At 41.7% G+C, this 22,726-nt stretch overlaps 3 protein-coding genes across 3 annotated transcripts; 1 reads left to right on the forward strand and 2 right to left on the reverse strand.

Annotated features, from left to right (window-relative positions):
* Window positions 1–1,990: 1,990 nt before the first annotated feature.
* On the reverse strand, window positions 1,991–14,345 carry LOC137791527 (serine/threonine-protein kinase 38-like). The gene is made up of 14 exons (XM_068586530.1): window positions 13,998–14,345; window positions 10,566–10,705; window positions 9,717–9,768; window positions 9,460–9,582; window positions 9,242–9,325; window positions 9,030–9,153; window positions 8,717–8,871; window positions 8,522–8,624; window positions 8,338–8,399; window positions 7,954–8,071; window positions 6,831–6,954; window positions 6,570–6,665; window positions 6,254–6,345; window positions 1,991–6,011 (listed from the first exon to the last, which is right to left on the reverse strand). Exons 2-14 carry the CDS (start codon window positions 10,691–10,693, stop codon window positions 5,887–5,889), a joined length of 1,386 nt encoding a protein of 461 aa, XP_068442631.1. The 5' UTR covers window positions 10,694–10,705; window positions 13,998–14,345; the 3' UTR covers window positions 1,991–5,886.
* A 1,686-nt stretch (window positions 14,346–16,031) lies between these two features.
* Window positions 16,032–19,629, reverse strand: med21 (mediator complex subunit 21). The gene is made up of 4 exons (XM_068587098.1): window positions 19,509–19,629; window positions 19,000–19,114; window positions 18,590–18,690; window positions 16,032–16,555 (listed from the first exon to the last, which is right to left on the reverse strand). The coding sequence occupies exons 1-4, from the start codon at window positions 19,548–19,550 to the stop codon at window positions 16,376–16,378; spliced, it is 438 nt and encodes a 145-aa protein (XP_068443199.1). The 5' UTR covers window positions 19,551–19,629; the 3' UTR covers window positions 16,032–16,375.
* A 5-nt stretch (window positions 19,630–19,634) lies between these two features.
* fgfr1op2 (FGFR1 oncogene partner 2) lies at window positions 19,635–22,660 on the forward strand. Its single transcript, XM_068587097.1, has 6 exons — window positions 19,635–19,920; window positions 20,852–20,988; window positions 21,195–21,312; window positions 21,446–21,588; window positions 21,754–21,867; window positions 22,181–22,660. The coding sequence occupies exons 1-6, from the start codon at window positions 19,896–19,898 to the stop codon at window positions 22,316–22,318; spliced, it is 675 nt and encodes a 224-aa protein (XP_068443198.1). The 5' UTR covers window positions 19,635–19,895; the 3' UTR covers window positions 22,319–22,660.
* The last annotated feature ends 66 nt before the right edge of the window (window positions 22,661–22,726 follow it).

Here is a 22,726-nt window from a genome sequence, read left to right on the forward strand (position 1 = left end):
CTACAACCAGCAAAATAAGATAAGATGCGTGGACTGATCCGACCTCACGCTCCAGTCCACGTGTATCTGAATAGCAGTAGTCTGTGTATGCAAACACACAGCAGAGTCCTTGTGTGTACGCTACTCCTACTATTCTAAATAGCAAGTTCATTATGAGCTGGACACATCAATAAGTGCAAGTGGCTTCCTGCAGTAAGCTATGGAAATCCATTTCCGCACAAGAAAAAAAGAAAAATAGGACCCACCCCCCCAAAAAAAATTAGGCCAAAAAAAATTAATTAATGAATTAATCAACTTTTTGTTGTCTTTTTCTTCTTCGTTGACTTGAAAAAAGGCAACGAAAAAAAAGGAGAGAAATGAGAACTTGACTACTGACAATTGTCAAAATTACAGTTACAACCTAAATATAATTGTAGCTAATATATGTACACACAAAGTACATTGTTTTCCTTCCATTGACCATTTTAAAGAACTGAGTAAAATGCAAAGTCCACACATATATTAAATTAATTATTTACTTTAAAGTAACCCATCAATAGGCTTACGGGTGGTTGACATTGCCCAGCTATCTTTGGGTAAATAACAAGACCACTTGAATATAAAACAGTGCTTGCAAAGTTAAATTAAAAGAATACGTGAATTGAAACAAGATTGGGGACTATTATGTGACTTCTACTTGTTTTGTCATATGAACAATACATATTTACATTTAAATGAAGGTATTGTAAAACCAAAGTGATGAAATAAAAGTGCTTAGATGTTTTTTTTTGGTCCTAATTTTTTTGGTTCTATTTATTTATTTGGTCCTAATTTTTGTGTGTGTGGCAGAAATGGGCTTCCATAGTAGGCTTACATGTGAAAACATGCAGGACTTTGGCCAAGGAAAAGCGTGCGGGATGAGTGGAGACACCTCGACATGTTAGTGCGTCCTGTTGGTTTCCAAAACAAACAAACAAAGTCAGAGTGAAACAAGTGGATAAATAGTTTGACACAGCCGAACATCAAACTCACTTCAACACAGAAGGTCAAAGAGGCTAAACAGGAAGTTCAAACGCTCCGATCAGGGTTAAATAATTACAAATATGATATTTAAATTAAAGACTGTAGCTTATCTGAAGATACTTGTGTGAGTAAAAGTGTGACACAATACACATTTATAAATTCAAAGCGAGGTGTTATTGCTGTCAATTTATAGGAATGAATGAAAACAAGAATGTTTTTCACTGCGGCAGCACCGCTGTCCACAGGGAGCAGTTGATCCTTGACTCTAAAATCATCAACTCCCTCAGGATGAAAGGATTTCTCATGTCAACACTTGGGAACAGCTGTGACAGTCAGCTGCAGCTTGTGGATCAGGAGCTCCCCCTAGTGGCCCCAGCAGATCACTGCAACTGTGCCGTTTTAAAAAATATATATTAGTTTTTCTTCATTTGCTCAATCAAAGCTCTGTTTTGGACATCCTTGCTTTTTGTGGAATGCCTCTCTTAACCGAATTTATTTTTAGTCATATTTGTTTTTCCTTCTTCCACGGCTGCCTCGTTGTTTGACTGTCAGTCAGTTGTGTGACGACAAACAGGACACACCTGTATGGAAAGACACCACAACACTGGTGATATTTATCACAACATTTGTTATTTTTGCACTTCAAAATAATACTTTTTTTAAAGTCGGTGCAACCGTGGCGTCCTTCAATCAGAGGATCGGCGGTTCAATCCCTGGCCCCGCTAGCCGGGGTCGATCGGCCCTTGAGCAAGACACTTAACCTTAAAATTGCCCTCGTAGCTGCGACTACGGTGTCTGAACGTTAGATAGTTCTGATGTGGCACCTTGCATGGTAGCTCTTCACATTAGTGTGTGAGTGATTCCCATGTAAAGGGTCTTTGAGTATTCAGAAAAAGCGGTACATGAAATTCAAACCGTTATTATTAAAGTTGCACAATATTTGCAGATATGAGTTAGAATGACTCTTTATTGAATGAGCTATATCACGGTCAACATTGCTAAGTCAGACTTAACAGTAAATCCTCCATTTGTTCAAGGTCAGATGATCACTGTGACTGCATGTTGTAGCGTCAGTTTACTTGTTTTATTGCAATTAGTTATACGTGTAGTCATTAAACTGCAGAAAGATAAAGTAATACTGTTAACTGCTTTTAAATGCCGATTGAGCGACTCCTTCCCACTTCCAAAGCGTTGGAGGCTTCACACTCCCATGCCGTCTTACTTCAGAGAACAAGACCAGCTGCTCCCCATGTCACCCCGAACAAAGAAGAAACCTGAAAGACTTGAAGTGTTCTTTTTTTTTTTTTATAGTTTTAAGCATTTTATCAACATGAAAACTCATCAAAGAGAATGAATATATTAATGAGCATTTCCTGCGTCACTCCACTGACAGTTTCCTTTGAGTGTCTACAACAGTATGTACACAGCGTTACACTAAATACTTCACGACACGGTCCTGTGGAGTTTTTATTTTCTCTTTTCCACCTTTTACTTCAACTTGAGACTGAATTCTTGTTGCTTTAACAAAGCGGGGGGGAAGAAATGACATATTATTAGCTGGGCGCTGAGGTTTCCGAGGCAGAGACACTTTCATCTGAACTAAACGTCATAGGTGCGAGTGGGCCTTTAATCTGCTTTCATCCGTTCAGGTTGACTGAACTGCTTTTCTAAAGAGGGCACATACACCTTTCCCTGCCACCAGAGGGGCTTCTCTCAACATGAATCATAACATATGGGACACGATTATGATCCACAACACAAAGGTGCGAGTTAGAAAGCTTGTTGTCTGGCTTAACCCGAAAATGAAACACTTTGTGAAGTCAAATAATGTCCCAATAAATCAGCTCCTTTTAGATAAAGTGCCACAGTAACGGATCTCGAGTCATCGCGTCCATATGTTGAATCGTATGGACGACTAATGTATTTACCCTCTTGTTTTCATCTCCTTTTGTGGGAGGAACAAAAAGTTCTCTATAACAACACAGAACACCAGTTTGACACCGAACAAGGTCTCACATCACCTCACAACAACAAAAAAGAAGCACAGAGTATCTACTTTGTGAAAATATTCTTCTCGCCACGAGCACGCAGTCACTCACTCGCTTCTCACAAACACTCGTAAACCGTTTGGCTGTGAAACAGGATGCTTTGCATACGGCGGTTTGGCCTCTTCCAGGGTGTGCCGGTGTGTTCCAGTGATTAGACACCACCGGAGAATCTGCAGCTGCAGCCATCAACAAAATTTCCCATCATGCATCTGACCAAATTCTAGCAGAAAGCCTGCGTTACAAACACAGGGCGAGATGGAAGGACATCGGCGTTTGCGACACACAAAGGGTGTGAAAGGCGCCATCAAGTTGCATTGTGGGAAGTGGAGGATTCACTGTTTCTAAGAGACTAAAAGTCAAGATTTCAAAACAATTTTGAACCATTCTTTAAAAAAATATTTCTCTAGCCAGAGTTACCCTTTAAAGTCACAATGAAAATCATAATTTAAATGCGCTCAATATTAGTACAAAATCTCATTTATCAAGCAACATTAAAACAATAAATAATGCAGAAATAACCCCAACCTGTAGACTGCTTTTGTTGTTTGTATACAAACAATCAATGAAAGTCCTTATCGAGTGTTCTTGGTCAATTGAAACAGATTATATAGAGAGTATAGGTGTATTCATCTATTTACATCACTCTAATTTATCAAACTGCACGACCACTTCCTGTCTCATTTCCTCAGAAATAGCATCACAAACTGTTGAAGGGATTCCTGTGATGGCTGCAGCTGAACTTAGTCCAATATGGTAAAGTCCTCAGTATTATGTCCGGTCCCCGTATGTACACTTGGAGCTTTACTTGCATTTTGACACTTTACAGATGTGCTAACATCCCATGAAACATATGCTCGCTCATTTCCCGACAAGCGTAGAAGTGGAAATGGCGAATGGTTCCGTAGCCGAGTTCAGCTCCCGTGAAATGGTGTTTTATTTAAAAAGGTAGTTTTACGTTAAGTGCAGTAAGCGACAGCTACTTCTGAATCTGCGTTCAGAACGACGACGTGTGATGATCAGAGTTCTTTGGTTACTATTTTTAGCGCCGAGTCCGGTCACAACTCTGAGCGGACGTGATGGTTAAAGAGCTTGTTTTGTTGAGTAAAACAGGCCCGACGTTAGCTTTGAAACATCGAATACCTTTAAAAACCTAACATATCTAGCATATGTGTCTAACATATGCACAATGTTAATCTATTCTTATTGGAGTTTAATCTTTAACAAACACGTGTTGTTGTGTTCATCACCGCCATCACTTCACAGACGCTCAAAATAAGTGACGGTGTTCTGTTGCTTTCTCACACGTTGTCAAAAGGAGCTGAGAATGTTTCCCTTTTTCTTTTCATCTTTCCCTTCTTCAAAGCGCTTTAACATCTCTAAAAGTAATTGACACCTTCTGATTAATCTCTGATAACATCGCCAACACATCTGGTTAAATATTTATCGGCTATTTTTTCAAGGCACTTTTGCATGTTGTGTCTGTCTAAGAAGGAACAGATCGGCTCTCTGGCTCGATAGAAAGAAAATTGGGAGAAATATCAACTACTGCAGCGCTGAGCTGCGCACACACACACACACACACACACTCAACAGACACACACAACCGGCTCTGAGGGGTTAAAGGAGGGCTCCAGCATCCCATGAATTGAGTTTGATTTTCTCTCCCCTTCATGTTAATTGTTTGTGAAATCAACTAGACACGTTCATTTCAATCTCCTCATTGCAGGCAAAAACAGTCCTACTGTTACGATAGAAACATTTACGCTTTTAAAGAATTTTCTTCTATAAACAGATTGTCACATTTGGCTCAATGCTAACATTAGCATATTAACATCCACAAACAACGCCAGCCAGGTTTCCCCATGTTCACCATCTTAGCATGCTAACGTTAGCTCCTTAGCACTACAGCGGCTACTGCTCATGGGAAAGTCAGTTGTTAGCTTTAGAGATATTTGTGGTCATAAAATAATAAAGTATTGCGCTAGAGGAAGCGTTAAGGGATCCCAGAAGTTATTACACTTCATCCAATAGTAATAACTACGGCGCTAGTGGGGCGAACAAGACTGTAAACTTAAGGCGTTGTATAGAAACAATGCTATTCCCCTTCCTCTCCACATTCCTATTTGTCCCAGACAATTTGTATGCTAACTGAGCATCCATTGGGATCCACTAGCATTTTGCTAACTACCACCACCACAAAGAGAAGATTTTTCCTGCTACCTTCGTTACTGGGAGTATCTCCTGACTACAAAGCAGAGAGCGAGCCAAAACCCTTGAACTCATGCTAGAACCTTCCTTTTAAATCCCCGAGCTGACTGTAACATTATGAGCGAGAACAAGTGAGAGGTGTACCTGTTCTTACTACAGTGAATAAAGCTCGTCTGGAGTGTTAGAAATGGTGCTTGCATCAGAGCTGAATTAGCCGCCAGAGTAAACTCCGGCTGTGAAGATGTCCAAGCAGTTAATCCTTATTCCCACTGCCGCCTGTGGGCAGTGAAACATCCTCTCCAGACTGTACATGCAGATATGCTGATTTAGTGTCCTAGTTAGTGAGCTGGCCTGAGAGCTGTGGCTAAAGACGGCACGTGTATACGATATAAACAACCGAGGTAATGCGGTAAACGCTCCTTCATTTCAGAGCTCTTGGCGTTCTTGCGGCGGCTGAGCAGACCTAAATGACTTATGATGAGGGTTAAATTTATACTGAGAGGCCCGGCGGCGCGGCTTCTCAGCACCAGCGGGGCTCGGCGGCCCGACCCTGTGTCCGTAAACGTCTGTCTTTCTTTTTTTCTTCTTCTTCTTCTTTTCTTTCTCTCCATGAGGCCGTCTCCCTGTGTCAGGCCTTCCCCGCTTTCATGTATGTGGGGATGGTGCCTCGCTGAGTCAGGCCCTCAAAGCGTTTGTACGTGTAGTTGAGGAACACCCAATCCTTCGACTTGAAGTCCGGCTCTGTCGCATTGGCTGTTGAAGGACACATAACAAGAGGGGGTGTTATCATTGTGCCGCTTGAAGGCCACTGCGTCACATGAATGAAAAGGGCCCCTTTAGAGCCGTTAGAGAAGAAAGAGAGTAATCATTGCCGAGAATCTGCTTCAATCATCTGTCATGACTCATCTACAGTCATGCTGTCTGAATGGAAACCCTGGGCTAAGGTTTCATGGTTTTCCTGCAGTGCGGCTGGCGCAGGATTTCATAAGACGAACCTGGCTGAAGGATGTCCGACTCGGGGAAGTCGTCAAAGTTTGAGGTGTCGTCGATGCTCTTGATTTCGATGGAGATGGCTGCGGGACGCTCCCTGTGGAGGCGAGACGGGGAGAATCATAAGCAGGGTTAGCTTACATGCAAGTGGAGCCCTTTCCAGACACCGAGTACATAGCTGATCTTTAAATTTTAAAGATATTCATCATGATTTGTGGAGAGAAAGAGAGCCATTCTGTGTAACATTAAGTAAAACTCAGTGGTGTTAAAGATGTTAAATTGCCACCACATTTGTGTCTGACTGGCTTCGTGTTCATGTACCTGATGTGCTCCCAATCCACCGACTCAAAAAACTGATGACTCTTGATCTCTTCCACGCTCACAGCTCCAACCCTGTTCTCAGCATCAGTGCAATACCTGCAACACACCAACAGCAAACTGATAATACAACTGTTAAAAACCTTCATATGGTAATTGGACAATCATTCACTGTCCACACCAACATATTTAGCACGTAGTCGTCACGTGAGCTCATAAAAACAAGGGAAAAGAAAAGTGAAATAAAAATGCATCTTTACATACTTTAATATCAAGTCTTTGGCCCTTTCTGAAATGGGAACTTCGGGGGGGAAGACGAGGGTTTCCTTCCAGTTCATCACCTTCCTGTACGTCTCCTGTGGCGTCTCAGAGCAGAAGGGCGGGTAACCTGAACACAGCCAACTAGCATTAAAACAAACAGCAGTACAACCTGCAGAAGTCCACTGATAGCAGCCGGTGAATTTAGCTGTCAATCAGCCATGCAACATGAAAGACAGAACTTTATCTACTGGAACCGATCCTGTGTACAGTCAATATTAATTAAGGGGAAGTTCTGATGTGAACCAGTAAAGTGATGTACTGCTGTGAAGCAAAACAGTTTAGACACCTCAAGAAAAAATCTGTTAAATTTAGAATATTCTCACTGCTTTGATGTCAAACAGCCCTTTCAGACGAAGAGGCTAAAGCAGTTATATCCATCCGTGCTTTCTTTAGAGCAAGCAGAGTTCAATGGAATATAAACTAACCCTTTAAATCACATAATAATCACCCCCTATAAATCTCAATTTGGTTTTAACCCTCTCATTTATTTATTTTTCCTGACCCCTGTTCAGCACTTTGTGACCATTGTCTGTAAAAGGTGATATACAAATAAACATTACTTACTTCTTAGTATAATAACTCTAACTAACCAACTGATCAAGGCAGCGGGAGACCAGCAACTTCTGGGTTCTGCCAGGTAAAACTACTTGTTTGGGGTTAAAGTATTCCCGTGGCTTTGAAGAGAGCGGAGATAATGTTCATTTCGGAAAATATTCTAAATACAGCATACTCTTATTTTATTTTTATTTTTTTATTGGTGGCAAAAACGTTTTGCTGCTGCCCCCGTCCACAGCAGTACATTGCTTTGCTCCTGTGCCAGTACTCCTGTCTACTTCTCCAACTCCGTCTACTGAAGGTAGTACGCCGACTATGGAGACTTACCTCGTACAACCCCAAATAAATCCTTTCCTTTATGACATTTCACACATTATTTCATTTGTGGTATCTGCAATGTTTCCAATACTTGCAAATAGATAACACACAAAAAAACAATTATGCCAAATTGTTTTTTCCATTTTCCAGTTCAACGTGTCTGTGCCTCACATCCAGACAAACGCATGCTTACCGATGAGCATTTCGTACATGATGACACCCAGAGACCACCAGTCACACAGCTTGTTGTAGCCCGTCTGCAGGAAGACTTCAGGAGCAATGTAGTCCGGCGTTCCCACAGTAGAGTACGCCTAAAAGTCACAGAAAGAGGGTGAGGGCTCTGGGTTGGAATATATTTATTCAAAATGATTACATTTAACCAGTAATTCAACCGTCCAACATGTTCCAGTCAGGTTTATCGTTTACATTAAGTTAACCAGGATTTAGAGCCTGCTGTGTCGATATGTGCAGAAACCAGGGAGATAGATTTGTGTTTTTTCTTTTCTTCTTCTTTTCTTCATTCCAGTACGAGCACAATACTTCGTATGAAGTTATTTCCTTTAGTAAAAATGCTTACCAGCTGCCTCCGGTTCTTCTTCCATGTTTCTGCTTTCCTCTTGGAGTTCATATTTTGAAAGGCTGCAAGAGGCGGGAGAGTAAAGCGTCACATAAAGCCGTGTTTCTCTGAAAGTGCGATGCAGATGATCACCTATTATCATGCACATTAATATGCATCTAGTCTTGTTGTCTTGTGAACTCACAGAAGTCACTGGGTGGGTTGTGCGTCAGGTTCCTGTAGAATTCTGTGCGATGAGCCTTCTTCAGTCCCGTACACAGGCCAAAATCGGACAGCTTCACGTGTCCCTGAGGGCAAATGAACATTTAATGAGTCTCCACGTGCACGTCTGTGTGTTTTTACTGGCAGTGCATGAAGTGTGTCCGTCCTTGTGTCTCACCCTGGAGTCCAGCAGCAGGTTGTCTGGTTTGATGTCTCTGTGGATGAAGCCCAGCTGGTGGATGGAGTCGATGGCGAGGACCGTTTCGGCGATGTAGAACTGGGTGGCCTCTTCGGACAGAGTGTCCTTCTTCATCAGCAGGGTCATCATGTCGCCTGGCAACAAGGGCAGAGGGCAGCACAACATGTTTGTCTGTCCCGCTCATGTCAAAGCGAATCATCCTGTATCCAGTTCAATAAATCTCTGTTTTAAAAACACTCGACATACTAATGACCCTCAAATGCAAGGGTCACACAAATGGATCCGTGCTGACCTCCAGGCAGGAACTCCATGATGAGGTAGAGGTTCCTCTTGTCCTGGAAGCTGTAGAACATCTTGACCACCCAGGCGCCGTCCGCCTCCACCAAAATATCCCTCTCCGCCCGGATGTGTGCGACCTGCAGAGAGACAGGAGACAGCGTAAGACACCTCCGATATGAGAGCATGCCGCAGCAGCTTCCACATCTCTAGAATTGCGGTGCCGACCTGTTCTTTCTCCAGCATGTCGGCCTTCCTCAAAATCTTCATGGCATAAATGTGCCCCGTGTCTTTCTTCTGCACCAAACGGACCTGACGGAGACAACATCACAGTTTGGTTCATAAAGAATGCAAATGGGATTTAGCTGTCATAAAAGAGCAACAAACTGTTATTTTTTTATAATAAAGCTCTACAAGAGCTTTGCCACGCTTTTATTCCACCGTACCTCTCCAAAAGCCCCCCGTCCGATCACTTTCAGGGACTCAAAGTCATCCAGGCCAAGTCGCGTCCGCTTGAGTCGCAAGAACTCGGTCTCCTTACGCGCATGCTGCGAGCGGCGCATCACTTTCTTTAAAACACAGGTGGGAAAAACATGGAGTCAACTGGGGAAGTCAAAGTGAAAGATTTTTTTAAAAAAGGAAAGAAAATAGTTATCTTTTTTGTCTGCAACATCTTAAATAAGACGGACAGAGCGTACTGTACCTCCTCATCTGGCAGCCCCTCATCGTCCATGGCCTTCTCCAGCTTCTTCTGCCTGTGAACAATATGATGCATTACATACAATGGAAACCAGAACGAGGGCGACACAGCAAAAACACCGCACGTTACTTAAAACAGATCTTGAAAATGTTCGTGCGGGGGTGGTAAACAGTGACAGTTACCATGTTAGCTGGACTACAGATCACTTCTACAGCTAATGTGAGAACACAAGAGGCAGATTATGGGATGCCCTTTGTTGCTATAGCTCCATTTACACGCAGGGAGCGACTGAGGGGGCCGATGCACTGAGGATGAAGGTCGTTTGAGGACGCGCGAGGTTACAAATACAAGTATGACGTCCAGGAAGTTTTTTTATGATGAATAGACACATAAAACATGAACTGGAAAATTACTGAGCGACAGTGATCTTCATCAGATGTAATAGGTCGGATGTGTTTCTGTAAATTTGTATGGTGAAAATCCATCTCTTGAGAAACTCTGACTCATTGTTTTCTAACAAGCTGTGCTGCTATTTGTAACTTTGTGTACATTTGTGGTGGCTGAGAGAGGAAGAAACAAGACCAAGTGAGTGATGGGATTACATCATCGGACATTGCGCTTTCAAAATAATTATGAGCCACAATGTTGCTGTGCGAAAAGCTATCATTACTGCCTCGCATTGCAGTTTACATCTGTGACTGTCCAAAATGTCACCTCTTCAGAATTTTATCCGATTAGACATTTGCAAGATTTTGTCATAATTGGCATATAAACGTGTTTGTGCACACGGCCCCGTGACTTTGCCCGGCAAAATGGAGCCACTTCTTCCCTGAGTCTAGGCGGACGTTTCACCTCATCTCGCGCTCCTCGTGCTGGGTGAGCAGAGTGCTGTAGAAGTTCTCCAGCGTCAGCTTGGCCACGGTCACCCTCTCTCGGGTGTGGTTGCTCATGGGAAGGGTGGCTGCAGTCTCTCCCGTCATGGCCACACTCTCCTGAAAGACAATATATAAAATCAATTGTGTGTGTGTTACGTGTGCACGCACACGCACACACACACACACACACACACACACACACACACACACACACACACACCTTTCTGTGCTCTACCGTATCGGATGTCGAGCTGCATGATGCATCGTTTCTGCATCAACATTGTGATGTGTGCAGGTGCATTAGTCAAAGAAAGCAAATTCACTCAAACCCTTTTTTTGCTACTTGATACAAAAAGGAAAACTTGCATACGTCTCATTTTCCGTGACTAATCTACCACCATTACAGGCGCAGGCTCTGCATGCACAGCGAACCACCATCACAATCACTCCAGCAATTTCTCAAACAACAACTTGAAAAGGAGAAAAACATCTTTTTGCAAATACATCTTCGCTTTCCTGCTACAGAGCGGATGCTGTTGACCCAGAGATGATATAAAACTACCCAATTACCTCTAGGATTCAAGAGCAGTAAAGTTTTCAGCTGACTTAAAGAAAGTAACTATTTTTTCAGCTTTAAGAGGCAATCTCCAACGAATCACCCCAATAATTATACAATGATTCATTATTTTTAAATAAAGAGCGGTTACCTGGTAAACATTTCTGGATTTAGTTTAATCTGGCAAATACTGTACATGCAAAGTCAAAGCAGCAAAGGCCAAGATATTCTGTGTGCGTGTCAAGCTAAAAAAAAAACACTTAATCCTACACTTCCCAAAATGCAATTTTATAGTCTTTCCCAAGACCTTCTACTGCATGCAAACACTTATGTCACTCAAAGATACTTTTTCAGTTTAAAGTTTCATCCAACTGTTTTTACAGGCTGAGTAGATCTATTATTGTCTGATAAATGAACGTATCTGAACACGTGAAATCGGTTGAGTGTCACTTTCAGTACCATCGATCATGTGCTGGGCGGCTCGCGGTCAACAGGGTTCATTCCAGGAGCTAATCAGTGAAATCTCCACTCATCTATCTCAGTACGCATTCCTTTGCATCTTTTCTAATCTCTGGTCATATCAAACTGACGAAGAATGTTTCTAGATCAAAAGTCACCAGAGGAGGACTGTCATTCTTTCTGGTTCACATAGAACGGCACTTCAGTCCTTATTCATAGGAACTACTTTTTCTTATTCTCAACATGAGTACATTTGAACATAGAGGTACAGAGAAGGCGGGTGGGCAAGTGTGTGCATCATCAAAAGATTTCAGCAGAACGGACCTGATAAGCTCATTCAGAGATAAAACAGCCCTGCAACTCAGACGACCCATGTTTTGTCCCGTCACATCACCGGCCCTTTTCCCGTCCCGGCCGAGACAACAAGACGCTTCCTGACTTCTAAGAACATTCTCTGACTCACTGCTGCAAACTGTCTGGTTCGGGAGGTTGTCTTTTCGGGCACACTGGAAAACCAAGCGGTTTCTGAGGTCTGTGCAGATGAGCACAATATTCCTCGGAAACTCAGAGTAAAAATGGAGACGCCTGCTGATCATTACCGATAAACTGGCAATCTTGATCAAACACAGAGAGGCTCAAGCCGGCTAATTGCAGTTCTCGTGGTCTCACTTAAGTAGCCCATGTAGGCGCTATGAGATGTCACGTTTCTGAGAAGGACTGGTGTTATTTTTGGTCAACGTCTGTGGCAGAACATTTGACAGATGGCATTGTTGACAATACTGCAAGGTGCATATTACTAACATGTCAGCAGAATTACATTCATACACTTTGGTCATGAAGAGCGGCGCTAAACAGACATTTAGCCAGCGCCCAATTCTATTAGCTCTGCGTTTGTATTCTGAATTACACTTTGTCCAAAGTAAATATTTAAAATGCTTGGCGTTGTGTTCATGGCCGTCTGAGGAGTAGTGAATATTGACTCACCTATTTGCTCCATTTTTGCTCTCCACCAAATCTCTTTAGTTAATAAATGCTACATTAGATTCACCGTCGTCTGTAGTTTGCTACTATTGATTGAAGCCATTTTTGTTTTAGAACTCTAGCTTGTGGACCTGACCTGTTCATGTTACAAGTATACTTGGGACTATTTTAGACCACAGGAGTGATGTAGATGAATATTGAAAATGGGAGTGGCTCCCCTTGAATGTTTACACTTAATGACTTGGATGCATTTCATGCTTGTTTCCCCACCTCAGTGGAAAACGCCTTTAGCTCAGTCTGAACTCCCCCTAGCTAAACAAACAAGGCTACACCGCTCATGCACTTATAAGAAAGGCATTAGAAAAACAAGCTCACTATTTGGCACTAGAAAAGCAAGCTCAGACAAAAGCATGCAGCCTGAAACACAGAACAAATCTGTCAATCTACAAATAGAAGTAAAGGATTTGGTCACAATTCATGAAAAATGGTGTTAGTGCTCTGGTGTGTGGGTGTGTGTGTGTGCACGCTGACACTCCAAACACACACTCCACCCTACAAGTACTGTAAGTGACTGGACAGGAAACCCTTTCCGTCCTGAATGAAAGAACTCAGTCATGACGCTTAGAAAAGAATGGAGACACACACACACACACACACACACACACACACACACACACACACACACACACACAGTGTAACCTTAACATTATTTTAATGGTTTTAATGGGAACTTATTAGTGTGCATCAATTATTCAGCAATATCCCTAACATTGTGCAGTATAGTTTTACACATTATAAGGAACTCGTTATATATCGTTATTCGCAGGGTTTGTTTTTTCAGTCTTAACACATGCTTCGGAATCAGCTTCAAAATGGGAAAGAAATCCCCCTCCCCAAAAAAAGATTAATTTCAAACATATTGACAGGTGCATTTCGCAAATGCTATTCCAAAGCTACAGTGGGCAAAATACATGTCAATGTCTTGACTTTTGTACGTGTATTGTGTGTGGTCACGGTAATGCTTTTCACGCAATGTGCTGAATACATGTCCTCCATCCACCTGCGCAGACGGCGCGTGGACCTGACGGACCGTTGACCGTTAACCGTAAGCTCCGTTCACACGTTCAGTCCCGTCCGTCGACCCGTTCACAACTCACCTGCATTTGTACTTTTTGTGCCACCCTGCCAAAACCTCCACTGCTGCCTGGCACACGACGGCTGACACTATTTAATATTCTCTCTGATGTATTACTACTACGTTTTTAATAAAACCAGGTTACTCCATTGAGACGTTGTGTTGTGTGTTAGCTAGCTAACTGGCCGCTATGTTCCCTTTGCTTGTCTGGCAGGTCACATTAAAAATCCGACAGCATTCAAATAAAGAGCATTATGTGGGAAACGTGTTCCACTTACCTCCGTGTCCGGCTCCAGAGTAAATTATTGGCTTGCCGCCACTCCACGATATAAGAGAAATAGTGTTTCTTCTGCCTAATATTTAGGCAGCGGTCGGCTCGAGGCTCCAGATATTGGCAACCCTTTAGAGGAACTTATCAGGCTGCACAGTAAACATCACCGATATCAACGCCAAATCAAAACAAATGTGCCCTGGCGTTGACAGAAAGCTAACCTGAAATCATTTAAAATTATTTAGATTTTTTCATTTGTACCCCCTGGCCACGAATATCAGCGGTTCAACCGCCTTTATCGCTAAAAAGAAATATATGAAATAAGCAGCGGGGCTTCCTGGGACCGTCGGGCTCATCCGACTCTCCAACCACGTAACGGCGTAGCATTTGATTGACGTTGGAAAGAACCAATCAGCGATGACAATAGGGGCCCGTGGTTTCCACTGGCCAATCATATAAGCAATGTTCATGAAATTGACATGCGCATCAGCCAATGAGAAGATCTAAACCGCCCCGCGAGCGTTGCGTTCCAGGGCGCAGGTTCATTTGGCTAGCAAGCATCTGCGGCTATGAAAGAGCGGTCTGTGGCTCCAGTAGTTGTAAGCGTTGTTACATAATTGTATTGCTTATGCTTAGAAACATAACTAATATTATTCTGATACTATTTTAGAATCATGTGACACAAACAACACTTGAAATGTATTACAGTAGTTGCTTCAAACATAAATGACAAATGCCATGTGAACTACAAGAGGCTATCTAAGGTCAATGAAAGGTCACACTGTGATCAGACAACAAATTGCTGTTTTATAATTGCAAAAGTTATATTGCAAATATAGTTACAAAAGAAAACAAACGTATATGAATGATTACCAATAAAATACTACTACTGTACAAATAGAAAACTGTAATCACTACTCATAAACATTTTATAGGTTTGGCCCACAAAGTTATGATAGAGTGCCACAAATACCAAGAATGGTATTCTGGGACGACTGCAGCTTGTTTGAATGAAAATAGAGTGTGAGTAGTAGTAAAACTCTTGTTCATTGTTACAATTAGACACTCCAGTCTATGTTTTTTACACTTCAACATTGCAAGAAAATTCCACAGGAAACTGGCCTGTTTCCTCCAACCATCCAGCAAAGGTTGCTTCAACGTGCATTTACTGTAATCTTTAATTTTCTATTAATCAATCAGAAGTGTATGCGGTAAATCAATGGTAAACTAATTACAGCAGGAAAAAAATGAAGAAAACAAGACACCAACAACAGACTTGTGTTGTCCAGGCCATTAATTTCCTTATTTGGACGGGTCAAGCGTTACTGTAAGAGCTATGATGTCAACACGTACAGATGTGGGTGTGTTGGGTGTGGTGTTCAGCACACAAAGCTGTTTTTATATTTCTCACATGAGCGGGGTCCACTGAGCTGTGACACATCACCTATATTTAGATTTGGGCTATAAACTCTCTGGCTGGGAGCCTGGACTACGACCACTGAGATACTTTTAGATTTAGTGAAATTAAGGCCACACGCCACACTGTTCTGTGAAAAACATAATTATAGCTGGATTTATGGATGTTTTCTTCCTTCCCCTGTACAGGATTTCTTTTTAGGACTGTATGAGGGGGCAGAACTGTTAATCCATCTAATTTAAAAAGAATTAGGCAATTTAAGTGCCTGGGTTTCCCAAAGAAAATCACAAAATACACACAGTCCCAAATGCATTTTTTGGTCTTTGTGAAATTTTCTGACGTCTCATCCTGAATCCTAAATTTGTTATGGTTCCCATTTATGTATCCGAGTCATCCTCAGCTGGTCTCTCTAAACATAAACATCCTTTGTGTTCTGGAGGTAAAAATACAGACAGCAAATGTCTTTTAAAGATACAAAAACTTTGAACAAATGACACCTTTAGAGTGTTTGTTCAAGCTGTATTAAAAAAAGAAAGAAGAACACTTTAAAGTTACAGTGAGCTGATTGGGTTTGTTATCTGCTCTGAAGAGTGCTGAGAGGTTAAGTGGAGATACTCTAAAACGAGACTTTCAATCATTTTATTCATAAATATCTACAAAAACAAACTTGATCAACATCCAACAGAGACATTAAAAAGAAAACATGACATGGTGACCGTTCACACATTCAGACCAGCCTTTTGGAGACATTTTGTACCAGCAGAAAGGTTCAGATACAAAACCGTGTGTACATGAAGATGCGGTCTCCGCGTGCGTTCGCCTTGACAACGTCGGCTGCTGTACGACAATAACGTCGCCAGCCAACCAAATGATGAGTGCTTTGAGGCTTGCAGCTGATGTCTGAGGGGTCAGAGTGAGGAGGGCAATGACCCAGGTATTGTCCATGACTGCGTTCTGCACACAGCGGGTCAGGACTCGGCCGACGAGGGCTGGCTCGCTGCTCCGTTGCGTGTGCGGAGCTGAGACTGGGCGATGTCAGCCAGGGCGCTCTGTATCTTCTCCAGCAGGACATCACCACGGTACACCACCTCCTCCAGACGAGCTGCTGCGTCATGGTTCTCCTCCTCCAGCTGCCGCAGACTGGCCGCCTGACGAGAGGGAACATATCTTTTACAATGATAGGGGGCGCTGTTGTCTGTCCGTCAAGTGATTTTAGACCCGAGCACAAGCATACTGTACAAACGGCGAGCCCTTACACAAGGAAACGTCTCTTACGGCATCACACTCTGTTTTACTGATCAATAGTTGTAGGTTTGTTGCTGTCAGTTAGTTGTAGTTGATTGAACACAGACAGGATGAAAAAAAGCGTTACTTTTCAGAGAAAAATAAAATCTAGGTGTCTTGGGACATTTATCTGCAGCGGATAATTTCCCTCGTTAAATATTGCATTGACAGTTACTGATGAGGTAATTTGTGCCTTTATACAGGGAAGTTAGAGACAGAGAGGATATGTTGCACATGTTGCAGTGGTGCCCACAGGAATTTGAGAGACACTGATGGGTGGACTTCCAGCCCCCAGCCACGCACATTTTTTTATTAATAAATGCATCAATCTGGTGCAGTTTGGGAGTAAAATGAAGAGGCTGGATCGATGAACAACGTTGTACTTTTGTATATTCAGGCTACTCAAAAACAGTTTTGAGGTACTTGTAGTTTTCTTCTTTTCTTTCAAGTCAAGCCCAACAATTGTTTGTATACCTATAGATTCACTGTACAGTCATTTCCAGCATGCATGCAAGCGACTCCAATTATGGACTTTTCTAATGCAATACAAGTCAATGTGCAGTACCAACAACACTTGCATAAAGCATCGTAAGAATGTTACCGGGCACTACCGTTGTATGCATTTACCGTTAATGCATTGTTGTATCTTTAATTCAAGAGCCGATTCATTCATGTTCTTACAAATGTTATTTTCTACTTTTTTGAGTCTCTTTTTGTTTTGTTTTTTGGAATTTATGCTACAGTCTCCCACTCGGTTTAATAAAGTATTCCATCTTTGTGTTGGAAAGAGCTTCAAACAGCATGCGTTATTTAGAACAAGACTAAATTGAAGGGAAAGTGTCCTCGCATGTCCTCTCATTTCAAGTCCAGCAGTGATGGTGTTGCTCTTTGCTTTCTCCTGTGACAGAATCTAAATAGTTTGTCTACACAAAAGAACATATTAAAAAATAATGAGAGGATTCTTTTTTCATTTTTTAAGGAAAGTTTAAAAAGCAAAATGCTATGTTGCACTTCTAGGAACTAGAAGTAACTTAAACTTAAGGGTCATCCTCGTGATTGTATGAACTGATACTTAAAATGACAATACATAGTCTGTATTTCCGCTGTTGAAGGTGGTTACTGGTGTAACTTTGAATCTATAGCGAAAAACATCAGTGCTCCAAAATACACAGGAAGTCGTGGTCAGATCCTAACAGTCATTCCAGATATACATCAAGCGCTCACTCATATCACTTGCATTACTTTTAACCTGCAAGGATCATTGGATCCTCATCATCCAATATAACCTCCTATCTTTAGGACAGGAATCAACACACACTCACTAGACGGTGCTTTGGCTACGTGGGTGAGAATAGACACTTGAATCGATCAAACCTTTAAACTATATATATATATATATATATATATATATATATATATATATATATATATATATATATATATATATATGCATAGATATATATATATATATATATATATATATGCATAGATATATATATATATATATATATGCATAGATATATATATATATATATATATGCATAGATATATATATATATATATATGCATAGATATACACACACATATATACATACATAAATACACACACACGTATGGAAACCAATACGAATGATTAGTGTATATGTGTAAGTAATTGGAAAAAGAATGTCATCCAGGAGAATATTATGCCTGAAAACTGCTGACGGCAATCATTTGGTTATTTATTTTATATCCATGAACAGACATATTTTCCCTGTCAAAGTGTAGAAAGCAGCTGTAGAAGCGTTCACTTGGCTCCCTCTACTGACTGAAAGCTAGAAATTATAGCTGGGCTTTTCTATGCGTTCATCATGAAATCTCTAACTGATCCTGTAAAAGTGAAATGAGCATGTGCTGACCTGCAGAGCTGCTGTGGACTCTTCACTGGGCAGGGAGTCGATTAGTACGTCCACATCTTTGGCCGTTCTGGCGATCAGGGCGGCAAATAGCTGGGCATATTCTGAGTAGAGAGAATAGGAATAATGTAGGCTTTATGTTAAACAAAGGATGTGTCTCGATACTGTATGTTTTCAGCAAACAGATAAGAGAGATAGCATTAAGTAGGGAGAAGACAATATTCAGTTATAGTGAAGTACAATTGTGTAGTTAGCAAATTATGCTAATAGCATTTGATGTGTTCTGGATTAACGTTGATCACATCAATACCCCATCAATTTTAAATTGGTCGACTGGTATATCAATGTGAAGTTGTTATCTACTAGTAAGTAAATAATGATGATAAGAAAGGGAAAAAAAACAATTATTTCACCTTCGGTTGGGTTTGCTGGCTGATCTTTGTTGATAGCGGTCTGGATGTTATTGAAGGAGGCAGGAGGCGCACATTGCTGCAGGACTCCGATGGCATTACAAAACTGATCTGCAAGCTGGAAACGAAAAAACAACATCGTTTGGAAGGGACTTTATTTAATGCAGGAAGCGATACCGTGAAAAGTTCATAAACTTCGTTATTGACGCTGCCAGTCAGCCACCCGTTTGGTTGTTAGTGACTTTGAGGTCCTAATGTTGTAGGACCCCAATACTGTACCAACTGTTTCTGACTGTTTGCAATATAACCTGAAGCTAGCCCTGCTAAACTTGTTCGTGGTAACGTTACAGGCCCCTAGTCGTTAGCTTCCCAGTGATGTAGCGATATTTACAAGGTAACTGAACATAATGGGGCAACTAGACACTGCCTACCACCTTCAAATTACACAACCAGTCAAAAGAAACAGTTATTTGTCGTTAGCTAATGTTTAAATACTGCAAAATGTGTCCTACCGAATTGACAGCGTCTTGAAGTTGCGTTAGCCTGTCCGCCATATTTTCTGTAATTTAACAAAGTTCCGCTGCAACTGTCGCGAGAATGTGATGATATCAAAAACCTCGCGCGATTTTTGACGGGATTTTGGATGCATTAGCATATTGTCGTTTAGGTTAGTTGTAGCCACTCAAGTCATAGCAAGACTGACTTTACAACGAGACGAGTGTTCAAGTCAAGTCCATAGTTTATGTCTGCTGACAAATCATCTTGTTTTAAAAAAGAATAGGGCTGCATCCCAACCTCTTACCTCACTTGTTCCCCCTTTATGGGGACCAATGTAAGCCTGTAGCTAATATTAGCTACTAAACATCAACAGGAAGTAACGACGGACTAGCTAAACTCCAATGTCTTGCACTTTGAATTCCCCAGGTATGACAGTTTTTATTCTTCAATTACATTTCTAAAGTTAATCATGAGTACCTATTTGTAATGTCTGTAGACCAGTTGGAACATGTTTATAATATGAACCCGTAGCGGATTTGTGTGACAGCTGAAGTGAGAGTTGTACGTCGGCTAATGAGCAAATAGCAAAGACTTCATGTTTGTGCTGCTGGTAAAATGTTAACGTTAGTCAGTCAGTTAACTGAAGCAAAAACACATCGACATGACGTTTACTTCAGCTCAGATAAATCTTGCGTACCAGTAACTAAATATAACTTATAGCAAGGTAACGTTAGCTTGAGCAAATTAGCGGACACAGCAGCTGACATCCGTGGCGAGTAGGAGGAGGGTAGGTTAAGTTCTTTGTAGGTCATTTACTTCACTCTGTACATTGTACTAAGCAATACATTGTAGTTGTATTAACTTTAGTGACTCTAAATGATCATAGTCTAAAGATTTGCAAATGGAGAGCTTCAGTTTATGTTCGTGTGACATTTGGTCAGTAAGTGATGTAATGAGCTTATTATGCTTGATGAGGCATGATATGCCTTATCTGCCTCAATGTATGACCTGAGATAAAAGCCTGATTGAAATACAAAGTAGACTTTAATATGCCAATAGTTAGGTCTAGGCAAGGCATATTAGATATCTATTTTTATGCAAGAATTTTGAACCAATCAGGTCTATTAATTCATTGAGACAGGATGAAAGAGAACACACTAGCTCACCACACACAGGGATTTTATTGATTAAAAATGGATTGCGCTTACCTGGTATTTATAACACTGATATACATATATACCATCTCTTAATGGAAACATCTTCCTGTTATAACGTAAGGAATCCACTCTTTTCGACCAGAATGCAGTGGTCAAGAAGCCTTCATAGTTCCTGGTAATGATAACATGTATTTCCTCAGGCATGAACTGCACCTTAGAAAAGGTCCTGGCAGATGCCAAGTCGTTAGTGGAGAGGCTTCGTAACCATGACAACGCGGCCGAGATGTTAATCGAACAGACGACATCACTGAACAAGCGAGTGGAGGCCATGCAACAGGTATGGTATCGCATTGTGTTGGTGCCAATTAAATATGAATGTTCTTTTTTATGGATACTACAATGCATAATTATTCAAAACTAGCATTGACCTATTGGTGACAGTAAGTGTAAGGTAGTGACGTAAACCAATGCAAACTATGGGCTGTAAAACAATTTAGTCTGAATCTTGTGGTTGTCTAATGGGAGGTGGTTTCTTGTTGGCAGTACCAGGAGGAGATTGACTCGTTGAACCAGGTAGCGCGACATCGTCCTCGTTCTAGTCTGGTCCTCGGAATTCAACAGGAAAACCGTCAGATCAGAGAGCTCCAACAGGAGAACAAAGGTCAGCATTTCATTTGTAATGCTATTCTTATTGTGGGATGGCTGCTTCCTGATCCGTTTTGAAGATGAGAGAAGTTGACAGATGTTCTTGTAGAGGGTTTCTGAGGGTGACAAGCCTGTGTTTACTCCCGCAGAGCTACGAACGTCGTTAGATGAACACCAGTCTGCGTTGGAGCTCATCATGACCAAATACAGGGAGCAGGTGTTCAGGCTGCTCATGGCTAGCAAGAGAGACGACCCTGCCATCCTGACACAGCTGAAGGAGCAGCACACCACGGTCAGTGAGGCCCGCTTAATCCTTCTTTAAGTGCCGTGTTATTTGGGGGATTACTTATGAAACTTGATCGTAAACTTAAAAAAAATGTGACAGCTGATTGCTAAAGCCCCATTTATCCAACTTCCACTGTCTTTTTTATTTACGTATTTTTTGATATCTTTGTAGGAAATGCAAGCACACATAGACAAGATCAATGAGATGGCCTCTGTGATGAGGAAGGCGATAGAGGTGGACGAGGGACGAATATGTGAAGACGAGGAGAGGATTAAACGGCTAGAGGTAAGAGAAAATACCCGAATCTGTTCTACGTCAACAGTTGTCCAAATAAAATGATGGTGCAGGGTATGGACTCAAATCGAAACTGGAAAAAAATTCTAAGCCTATTCTTTGTAACCACGTGGCACACTCTTTCAAATATGTGCAAAATTGAAGGTACATGTGATAGATTTGGAGCCACCAAAGGTGCAAATATGCATTGATTGATGCAGCATCAAACGAAAAAGCCAGGTTTACATTAGTCGTAATAGAAATAGCATTGGTGGTATTATTTCATCTGAATGCACGGCTTTACTTTTCTGTTTGTGCGTCTTAGCTGGAGAACAGCGGCCTGCGAGAGCTGCTGGGAATCAGTCGCGAGGCTTTTCTGGTTCTGAAGAGAGAAGACGCATCAGAGAGCACGTCGCTGTCACCGTTGCTGACCAGCGCCGACATAAGCTTACGAAAGAATTAGAGGGCCCATTGGTGACCGCCCGGCCCGTCCCCCTCTCCCCCTCTCCCTGCCGCTGCCACTATTGTGTACAGTCTCTTGCCACATACCACTTCATCATTCGCCCTACAGATTTTGCATACTCTCTCTTGTCCTGGAGCAGTTACAGCATGATCTGCAGAGCTGCATCCTTGTCTGGTGATTCAGACACAAGCAGTGAGAAGGATCAGTCTCATTTTATTTTTTGTTCGTACTTTTATGTTTGATCATTTTGCCAGCATGCATGAGTCTTGGGTGCCTGCAAGGTTTTAATGTATGAATGGGTCAAAAAGGGCTTGAGTTGAAATAAATCTATTAAGATGTAAATTGTCTCTGTTTTTTTGTTCAGTTTGGTGGCTTCTTGCTTTCACTATATACGTTGTTGTAGCATAA

This window comes from Clinocottus analis, unplaced genomic scaffold (genome assembly GCF_023055335.1).
Source record: "Clinocottus analis isolate CAN_PGR_092001 unplaced genomic scaffold, fCliAna1.0.p SCAF_20, whole genome shotgun sequence".
Taxonomy (NCBI): Eukaryota; Metazoa; Chordata; class Actinopteri; order Perciformes; family Cottidae; genus Clinocottus; species Clinocottus analis.